At 41.0% G+C, this 11076-nt stretch overlaps 1 protein-coding gene across 3 annotated transcripts in view; it reads left to right on the top strand.

The window, feature by feature from the left end:
- The first annotated feature begins 2191 nt into the window (after positions 1-2191).
- CACHD1 (cache domain containing 1) overlaps positions 2192-11076 on the top strand; it is a 91296-nt gene continuing 82411 nt past the window's right edge. The window contains exons 1-2 of one of the 3 annotated variants that reach the window (XM_025212544.1): positions 2192-2340; positions 5734-5811. In XM_025212544.1, the coding sequence (XP_025068329.1) occupies positions 2333-2340; positions 5734-5811 (86 nt within the window). In that variant the 5' untranslated portion in view covers positions 2192-2332. The remainder of the gene's footprint in view (positions 2341-5733; positions 5812-11076) is intronic. The other 2 variants (XM_025212543.1, XM_014523293.2) reach the window with 2 other exon arrangements.

Raw genomic sequence — 11076 nt, 5'->3', positions numbered from 1 at the left:
GCCAAGCGCATGGGGGAACCCCCCCCTCCAACACTCCCGTGGGACACTCCATCTGACCTACCATCTCAGCATTCACGAGCCTGGTACCTCGATGTACATACAAAAAACATAAAGCTGTATCTATGGCCAAATCGCTGATTCTCCGAATCGGAATCGAATCTTCAGATTCAGCCGAATCGGATCAGGACAATGATCTGAATCAGTGAATCAAATCACTGTCCCCCTAATCAGGCTGAATCTGAATCGAATACTATCCGCTTCACACACCCTTAATAAAGACAGTTCTGCAGACAGGTTTCTCAGATCTGTAGACTTTGGATGCAAGGAGAGAGAGAAGCCATATGGGCATGGGTTTCTTGCTACATAATCTGGAACAGCAAAACAAAACAAAAAAGGTAAATTCTGTACCAGAAACCGCACTACATACACTATTCCTCCAACTAGAAATGATTCTAAAGAAGTGCCCTTATGTAACTGTTCTTTACATGTGGTTTGTATTAATTTTGTTACTGTTAATGAAACTCTCATGGTTCTTTTTTATCAGCAGACTCAAGCTCTCTCTACTCCCCATAACTTTTAATATGCAACTGAAGGTTATGGTGTGTTGATTCAAAGGTCTGGTTTCTACAGAGCTTGCTGACTAAAGCCACTTCAGTTGCCCAGGCTTGAGACCAAAGTATTGTGACATGAAATTTAAACACTGAATTTTTAAATGTTGGCTTGTTTGAATTGTCACAAAGCTTAAATCCAAGTATTTTGGATGTTACATTTAATGTGTTGAAGGGCACAGACAAAAAGAAAGAAATAGAAAAAGTGAGTACCTCCTCTGCTACTACCCAACAATTGAGAGCACTTTAATAGTGTTAGATGTATAACTTGGAGAAGGTCATTAATAGTTCTCTGGTGTGTTAGTAATAAATCATTCTACAAAACCAATTAGTTATAATTCAACCACTCATTTCATTTGAACAGCATTCTGTTAAAAACTATGCTCCTTGGAGACCTGTAATTGAGTTGTAGTATTTGATGGGAACAATGGAGGCAAAGTAACTGCTGTTATCAGTATGGGTCTCATTATTCACATAAAGAAGTAAATCATGATGAAAAGTCCTGTTAATAATAGTTAGGAAAGGCATTTGTCAGTCTTGGGTATCTAAAGCAACCAATTGAATTTCTTGGTGTACAGCTTTTTTAGTGGTTTTGTCAAGTCATTTCTCTACCTAGGGTATACTGAAGCAAAAAGCCCAGTACCTGTTTCTTGCAAATCCTATTTTTTCTGGTAATTTTGTTTGCTGTATTTCATTGCTTTATTGTTTATTGAATTTGAAAGAATACCTAGACCTAGAGTGTCTAAAGTTGAACACCTTAATTCAGTAAGAGGGTGGATCCTGCTCCTCCAACTCCCAACATACACAAACACTCCAGGCAAGTCCCAGAGGACCCTGAAATTGATTTGCTTTCCGAGTGTTTGACATCTCTGTAAATTGGGTTTCTTGTATGGATTTAGGTGCCCATGCTCATGTTTTATACTTTTGGCCTACTTACTTTGATTTCCATCATGTCCTTGTTTGTCCTTCTCAGAACAAATTGAAGTATTTGACTAGGGTGGAAGTGAAGTAGCACTACTAAGAGCTTCAACCAATTCCTAAGATGTTTGCTGCCTTAATAGAGAGTTGGATGTAATGAAATACACGTATGGAAAAGTGACAATGTTGGGTAAAGGTTGTATAACTGGGGATATATTTCATCATATTAAATTGATGGCTTTCTTGGTCAGTTTGTCAGTTATTTGACTTGATATGATGCTCATCCTTCCTACACTGTGAAAATGAAGTGATATCATGAAGGCCTAGAATTTTAATCTTTAATAAAGATAAAAAGTGTCATTTTAATAAGGACACGTTGTTTCTTTTAATCAGGTTCATTAGCAAGGATCCTGGTTTTCTCTGATTTTAAAAAAATCCCCAATTTTCGGTTAAAAAAAAAAAAAAGTAACCCCAAATTCACATTTTTCCATGATTAAATGGAACATCGCTATCTAGAGATAGCTCTAGATAGTGGTTTCCATTTTAATCATGGAAAAATGTGGATTTTAAATCAGAAAACTAGGATCCTTGTTCATAAGTATGGCAGAAGAACAATACAAAGTATCTTTGACTTAATTTTCAGTGGTTTTTAATTTTGTTTCCAGCTAGCAAAAAAAATCCGTGAGAAGTTAAACCGCTACTTGGATGTGGTGAATCGTAACAAACAGGTAGTGGAAGCATCATATACGGCTCATCTGACCTCGCCCTTGACTGCAATCCAAGACTGCTGTACTATTCCACCCTCTATGATGGAGTAAGTATTGCATGCTAAGGCTACTTGTACTTTCAGTTATGTTGTGGAGAAGGAAAAAGCAATTGGTTAGGATGAAAGTGCTTTTTTAATGCAACTGGGTGTTACCTGCAAGACTTGTGTGCACTGGGAAAGGGGGAAAGACAAGTCCTATCCTGGCTCTTGTTTGTTTGCTTGTAGGTGCCAGAATCCCATTGTGCTAGCCCTTGTACAAAGGTAAAAATCATAATAGTGATAATGTTGTTGTTGTTGTTGTTGTTGCTATTGTTGTTGTTATCCTTAATTGTATGCATGACATTAATGAAACTTGCCAAACTTGCTAAACTTAGCATTTACTAAACTTTTAGGAAGTATTTTTAAAATGTTACAATGTTTTGGTGTTGCTGTCTGCTGTATAGATTGGACTTGCTGAGAACTGATGCATTATTTGGGTAAAAATGGAAACATGTTTTGGTGAGTGAGTGTTACTGGTTTTGTGTTGTTCAAATACGAATTTTTTGAAAGTCTGGAAAGTCATCTTTGCTAGTATGGCATAATGGAGTTACCAAGCCTGTTTGTTTTTCCACTTGTATTAGGCAGTTTTAGTTTCCAGTAACAGCATAACCTTTTTCCTGAATGAGTTCAGTGGTTGCTTTTATTGGAGTCTGATCTTCCCTTTTATATGTGTGGTTACTAGTGATGAGGGAGATGGGTCTTTGTTTGTCAGAAAGTGCAGCTGAGAATTCTTCCATTTAAAAACCCAGATTGAATTAAGTAGCCTTTTAGGAAGGGGAAGGGTAGGGTAGAGATGAAATGTGTTGACCAAGTTCTGCAAGCTGTATTTGTAAACAGATTCTGCTTTTAAGGATAGTGAGTCTTTATCTCTGTAGAAGTAACAAACTCACGTTTATTATATAGAGGAAAAGAAGCACTGCAACAAAATATAAATTACTTGCTGTACTTAAATGTCCAGGTACAATATAACCCACAACTATGGCACAGTTTCAGAACTGGGGAGAAATGCGACTTGTTTGTATTTATTTTGACTGGTCAAAACCTTAATGGAGTTAGGTCTCAGATGGCTGCAAACAACTGTTAGCTCCCAATTCAGTGGTCTAGATGTAGTAAATTTGTTAGTCTCAAGCCAGCTCAGAGTAGACAGGATGCCCACATCAGAATACTAATACTGGAGCTAATTGACCTTTTTTTTGGCACCTTCAGGACAAAAGATCAAGAATTAAAGGAGAACAGAGAATTTGCTCCCCTCTCAACTCCTAGTGATAAGAGCTACCAATCAACAGTAATATAAATGCTCAGCAGGGGGCAAAACATGGGAGGGCAACTTTTAGCTTCATTGTGCATGTTTCAGAGGGTTAAAGTTTAGTTTGGTTTTGTTTTAAAGACTTCAGTCATCAATACTGGTAATCTGGCACCTTTCCTAAGTATTACTTTTACTCCACATTTTTTTTTCAATAAAGCAACTTAGAAGTAACTTGGAAGCTGAAAACACAGGACCGGGAATGGTTTTAATACAGGAATTCTTCACAGATTAAGAAAATTGATAGGAACCATGCTCGTAAAATACAGAAGGTAGTGGTGAGGGGGTCTTGTTTCAAGAGAATCTCCTGAGAGTCGAAATGCAATCTCTCCAACTGATTAATGGGCAAAATAATACTGAATTTGTTAGGTAATTCCCAGTTGGTTGTTTGCTATTGTTTCTTCAGGCTCATCCAATTTATGAAGAAGACCAAATTAGATGTTTAATTATTATCTAAGGGCAGGATAAATGGAGTACATAGAGTACATACAGATGTTCAGGTTAATTAGATCATGTACAAATGGCCACCCGATCTAAGTGTAAGGTCCAAGTCTGGACCTTACACTTAGATTGACCTAACTGTGAATGACAGAAGTTCAGAAAGTTTAGATTGGTGTAAAACTGGCCGATCCAATCCAAGCTAACCCTGCCTCTGAGGCAGTCTGACTTAGATCGGGTCTGGCAAAACCAATCTGATTGAATTTCTGAACAGTTCCCAGCACATCCCTGGGGCTGGAAAAGCCCAGCTGCTGGCCCCAAGTCCAGGCTGTACTTTTCCTAACCTCCCTCCACCCTAAGGCACTGGACTATTTTTACGCCCCACCATAGACCAGCAAAGCCCCCTTCACCCTGCAAGCCTCTCCCTGTGCCAATTTTACCAGCCTTCACTGGAGCTGGGAGCTGATAGAAGTAAGTCAGGGTTGGGGGAGGGGTGGGTGGGATGGCGTGGGAGTTTCATTCGTCTGGGGGTGGGGGAGGTTGGTGGGGGCTGAAAATAGCCCCTGTTCCTATTATAATAGCCCCTCCTGGAGCCTCCCCAGTTTCCACACCAAGCCTGCTTTCCCCCGATTCTGCCAAGCCCTGCCCCCTGCTAGGCCCACTCCTCTCCCGAGTTAATTTAGATTAGGTGCCCATTTTTAACTTGACCTAAACTCCCCAAATGTCTGTATGCACCTATAATTCCCCAGATCTACCAAGATCTTTCCACAAATGGCAATGGAAGGTTATAGAAAGAAGGAATAGAAAACATAACCTATTTAAAAAACCAAGCATTGTTTCATTAGTATTGCTATGTTTTAAATGCTTTAAGTGAGGGGTAACCAACCTGTGGCACAGGTAACACAAGTGGCATGGGCAGCCTCTGAGTGTGGTATGTAGCAGAGAGGGCAGACAGTGAAGCAGAACATCAGGCATTGGAGCACAGTGAAGGTAGCAGAAAGTAGAGCAGGTAAGAGGCACAGGGCTGAGAGCAGAAAGCAAGGGAAGGGGGTCAAAGCGGCACTGGTGGAGGGTGCTGAGCTAATTTGTGGCATGCCTGCCAAAAGTTTGGCCTGTACTGCTTTAAGTCAAATTTAGCATGCTTCACTGGAATGAAATATTCACTTATTGATTTCTGGGATATTAACATTTCGTTTTTTTCTCCTTTTTTTTCCTTCCCTACTTCTTGCCTGCACCCCTCTTCCTTTAATTCTTCTGCATTCCTTTGCCTGCAGACCCTCCCAGTTCCGGTCCATGGGCTTGGCTTCCTTTTCCCACCTCATCTGCTGTTAACGTTCTTCTACTAACAGAAGAATATTATGTCAAATTGACATTTAATGGGCCATTGCTGGGTCTTAGTTAGCACCTCTGTGTGATGAACAGGCAGGCGAGAAAGTTCACATTTGTCAGAGAGACTTGTTTCAAGCTGTCTGCTTGGAGCGTCAGGAAGGCAGCTCACCTCCATAATCCAGTGTGCTAGCTAGTACCTAAAACGTGAGTCTGGGATCTAGTTCTGTGCTCTGCGGTCAGAATTTGGTTATTTGCTTTGTCAGGCAGAATCCTTTCATTAAAAGGAAGAAGCTAAGCTGGGTAATGCAGTACTAGGTGTTATTTTTTTGCAGAAGCCTGGAGGAGGAGAATGCCTTCACTTCCAAGAATAAGAACAGCATTGGTGATTTAAGATTTGTATCTCTATCCAGGTAATGGTCCTGGCCTAAAATTTTCAAATTTCAGTTCATTTTCATGTTAAGATCATAAGTGGCCTGATTTTTCAGAAGTGCTGATTAGCCATAATTTCCCACTGAACTATAAAAATAAGGACCCATTCAAATGCCTGAGTAGGTACTTGGGAGCTTAACATTAGGCATCCGTTATTCAAAATCTTTATCCTGATATCTTTTGTATAAACAGGTATTTCAGTCATAGCTCCATCCTACTGCTTTATCTGGACTTTGTATTTTTGAACTTGGTAATAACAGTACAGTTGTGAGAAGATTCAAATCCACAATCAGAAATGTATGCTACTTTTGATGACTTTTAAGTGTAAAGCAACCGTAAGTGTTAAGGTTAGCATATAAGCTTTTGTGACAATAGTGCTGTTTTGTCTTGATTGGCTAGCTCACTGGGAGAAGCCGTGGTGTTAGAACTGAGCTAACACTAATTTCCGTGTGTTCTGCATTACCATTTTGTGCTGGTAATAATTCGACCATTTGTATATACTTAAAGCTTTCTCCCCCTCCCCCACCAGCTTCCCTCTCTTTTGTAAGTTGCAAAGCATTTGTATTATAACTGGCACTTTTCTGTATGTCATTTATTAAATGAGAGCAGCTACAATTTCTTCTTTGTCAGGTAGCCTGTTATAGTACTTGGCGAGAGTAAGCATTGCTGTGATCTTTTCTTGCATACGGTGTTGCACAGTATAAGATATGCACCTTGTTTTTGAAAGGCAAAATGAACTAAAAAGATCTTTCCTTGTAATAAGTAACTGAGTAGCAGCAGGTAGGGAGCCAAGCCTGCTCATCGTCCTACTCCCTAGGGGTCCTAGCAGATTTTGCTTTAACTTTTCTGTGGTAAACAGCAGAAACTGCTCCTTCTGTATTTCTCGCATATAATGCACACTCCAATTTCCAGCATCTATTTTTTGGAACAAGATGCATGCTGTGTACAAGAAAATATGATACTGTCTAGAGGTGCATTGGTATGTCGGTCTGATATCAGATCAGCACTGCTATAAAGAAAATTGAGTATATCAGGCCTTTTTTACATAGAAAACTTATTTTGTCTATTTCTCTTATTTTCCTGATCATCTTGTATAACAGTCTAGGGTGATTTGAGATCCTTTCAAGGGTGGTGCAGGGTGCCATTCAAGGGTGGTGCAGCAGTGTTTAGCACTGTTAGGTGTGCAAATGTTATTCACAAGATAAACCTAGAGTTTTCAAATAAGAATCCAGGATGTTAAAACCGTTCTGACCTGTTGTGGTCTTTCTGAGTTCTTTGCAACAGAAGAATTGCTTTATCATTGTTCTGTAGTCAGAAAAACAAGTGAAAACTAAGAAACTGGCACTTTGCAAGGGGTGCCTTGAGTAAGAAGATAGAGAACCACTGGTCTAAACACTTCACCGTGCTCAAGGAAACCTCCTTCACTGTAGATGTCATTTATTTTTAGGTCATCAACCCGTAAGATCCCATGTGGTGTCACTCCGAACTTTTTTTTACCTATGGGAGAAGGGGAACCCAAGCATCCTGACTTGGGTTGAAGAGAGCATCAGAAAAACTGGATTATTACACGACAGTAGGAGGAAGCATGGCTGTTTAGCTCTGTAAGCAAGCAGAATCCAAATTATTTAGGTACTTTTTATAGCAGATTTTGCACCAAATTCTCCTCCAAAAATTTGTGTCTGTTTTGCCATTTCAGTGCCATGGAGTTTTGCCTGTTTTTTGGGAAGTTTGAACAAAGTATTCGTGCCAGGCTATTGTGAGGAAAAATGTGGTTAATGGGAAAAGATTTTATTAAAAAGAGCTTAGCATTTGTGCACAAAGGAGAAGGATGCGGTTTTGACCAAAAGATTAAAATATGACAGAATGTATGTGTTGGGATATGGCTGGAAAATTCTGAACATTAGTGTAGAGGGAAAAGGTGTAAAATAAGTTCAGGATTTAAGCTTTTAATTGGGTAGTGAGAGATGCCAGGTAATACAATATGTAGTTTTTTGCTATTATGTAATTCTGGAGACAGAGGTGTTATCGTGCAGGGTCCAAGGGAATAACTTTATTATAGAGTGCCTTGAAGTTTGGTATGAGCAGTTGGTTCTATAATCATTTCTTAAACCAGACCTCTGTTTACTAATTTTGTGGATTTACATTGAGATAGCGCTCATTGAAAACTAGTACAAGCCTCTTTCCAAGACATTGACAAATAGTTTTTAATTTTTATTATTCATTGAGAAATCATAGTAATGCAAATTCTTATACATGTGCAAGGAACATTTTTCCCTCCTGGTGTCTCTCTCCACTTCTTCTCCCCCTCTTTCCCCTCCCCCCCATCCGACTCTCCCCCCAAAACTTGTGTTCTTATTGTAGCTGACAGCTGTTGATATTTAGCAGAACATCAGCAACTACACCAATGAGCACATTAAAACATCTGGATTTTAGGACAGAACTCAAAATGCAGTTTGTTAGAAGCGGCTACATTGGAATGATGAGCACATAACCCTGTTTCTTGGACTTCAGAATCAGCGGCCTGGCTATTCTTTAGGTTATTCGACCATGCTCCACAGTATGCATTCCACTGAAGGACTTCCCAGGTTTGCATTAAGCAGTATAACTAACATTTATCGTGTGTGTTCTCTAATCCTCTCATCAGGAGAAGTGTGTTCAGTGGAATATTTTTTATTTTGGATTCTATTTTAATACCAAATAGAAAATAGAACATTTTTATTTTGGATTCTATTAATACTAAATAGAAAATCCACTCAACAAGGGAGGCTATCATTAACGGGGTTGGTTTTTTTTGAGTTTTGGTAGTAGTTACTCCCAAGAAAGGATTTAAATATGTGGCTACACTCATCCCTGTTTTGCTAAACATTTAAGCGTGCACTGATGTTACTGGAATAATTGCATACTTAAAATTGAGCACATGCTTACATGCTTTGCTAAAAAGAGTGCTGAATCAGAGCCACATAGCATAATCTACATACTTTTAGTTTTCTTCTCCATCCTTTGTGCTTCTCTGCTTTAGGTAGAACTGTTTTGCATTTGCGGTTCCATTGTCACAATGTTTAAAAACAGAAAAGACTAGCTATAATGGGGGGTGGGAAAGAAGGAGTCTAAAACTGGAAGAGTTGCTAGTGCATCAGATGTACAGTGGTTTTCCAGAAGCAGAAGAATTCATACAGTGTAGTACTTGAAATCCAGCACATGCTTTGAAGCGAAGCGCTAGTGGCTTCTTCTGTAAGTTCAGACAGAGGTGGCCCAGGTAGTCTGAAAGGACTCTGCCTTACCTAAAGGAAGCGATCCTTTGGACGCAGAAGGAGACGATCCCAATACAAGGGAAAAGGGGCAAAGGAGCCAAAAAACTTCCTTGGCTAAACAGGGAAATCCAGGAGAGCCTAAGGGCAAAAAAGAAGGCATATAGGCGGTGGAAGCAGGGGGAAGCTACCAAGGAGGAGTATACCTACTTGGCCCACACTTGCAGGGAGGCAGTTAGAAAGGCCAAATCAACTACAGAGCTGAGACTGGAAACACAAATTAAAGACAACAAAAAGTCTTTTAGGTATGTAGAGAGTAAAAGGAAGGCTCAGGGCAGCATAGGACCCCTACTGAACAAGAAGGAGCAATTAGTGCAGACCGGGGGGACGAGGCTGAGCTATTCAATGAGTTTTTTGCCTTAGTGTTCCTGAATAGGGCTAAAGATAAGTCTCCTAATGGGTTCTTAGATGGGCATCAGAAGGACACCAGCCTACCAACTGTCAATGCTGACTTGGTGCAGAGTCACTTGAATGGACCAGATGTGTTCAAGTCAGCAGGCCCGGATGAGCTGCATCCGAGAGTACTGAAGGAATTGGCTGGTGTCATAGCACAACCACTGGCACGGCTGTTTGAGGGCTCGTGACTCTCAGCTCAGGTCCCGGAGGACTGGAAAAGGGCTAGTGTGGTCCCTATTGTCAAGAAGGGGAGGAAGGAGGGTCCATGTAATTATAGGCCAGTCGGTCTCGCCTCCATCCTTGGAAAGGTCTTTGAAAAGGTTATGAAGGATCGTATTTGTGGGAGTCCAGTGGGAAAAATAATGCAGCAGGGAAACCAGCATGGTTTTGTAGCAGGTAGTCCATGCCTGACCAATCTGGTTTTGTTTTCTGAGGTGGTCACAAAATGCTTAGACACAGGAGTAGAGGTGGATGTCATTTTCTTGAACTTTAGCAAGGCCTTCGATATGGTATCTCATCCCATTCTCAAATAAATTAAGAGGGTGTGACAGATGTCTCACGGTCCAGTGTGTGGCAAATTGGCTTAGCCAATTGTGGTGTGGTAGTAGACGGGTCGGTATTGACCTGGAAGGATGTGGGTAGTGGGGTCCTGCAGAGTTTAGTCCTTGGACCTGTACTTTTCAATATCTTCATCAGTGACTTGGGTGTGGGTGTGAAGTATACTCTGTCCAAGTTTGTGGACGATACTAAATTGTGGGGTGAAGTGAACACTCAGAGGGTAGGGAACGATTGCAGGCAGACCTGGACAGGGTAGAAAAGTGGGCAGTACACAATAGGATGCAGTACAACAGGACAAGTGCAGAGTGCTGCACTTAGGGCGCAAAAATATCCAGGACACCTACTGGCTGGAAAGTGACCCTCTTAGCAGCACAGAAGTGGAAAGGGATCTCAGAATCATAGTGGACTCCAAGATGAACATGAGTCGTCAGTGTGATGAAATCATCAGCAAAGCTAACTGCTTTATTATGCATCTACTGATGCATGACAAGTACCACCAAGGACGTGATATTTCCCCTCTATATGGCATTGGTCAGACCACAGTTGGAGTTACTGCGTCCAGTTTTGGGCACTGTACTTCAAGAAGGATGTTGATAGACTAGAGAGGGCCCAGAGGAGGGCCACTCATATGGTTAGGGGCTTACAGGACAAGTCCTATGAGAAGAGACTGAGGGACCTGGACCTCTTCAGCCTCCTCAAGAGAAGGCTGAGAGGTGATCTTGTGGCTGCCTACAAATTCATTAGAGGAACGCAGCAAGGAGATGCTCTGTTCACCAGGGCGCCTCTTGGGGTAACAAGGAACAATGGTCACAAACTGACAGAGAGCAGATTTAGGCTAGACATCAGGAAAAACTTCTTCATGGTAAGGGTGGCCAAAATTTGGAATGGGCTTCCAAGGGAGGTGGTGCTCTCCCCTACCTTGGGGGTCTTTAAGAGAAAGCTGGACAGGCACCTGGCTGGGGGCCTCTGACCCCACAACTCTTT

This window comes from Alligator sinensis, unplaced genomic scaffold, assembly GCF_000455745.1.
Source record: "Alligator sinensis unplaced genomic scaffold, ASM45574v1 scaffold982_1, whole genome shotgun sequence".
Classification (NCBI taxonomy): domain Eukaryota; kingdom Metazoa; phylum Chordata; order Crocodylia; family Alligatoridae; genus Alligator; species Alligator sinensis.
Note: the sequence above shows the minus strand (reverse complement) of the source record. Positions and strands in the feature narration are given on the sequence as shown.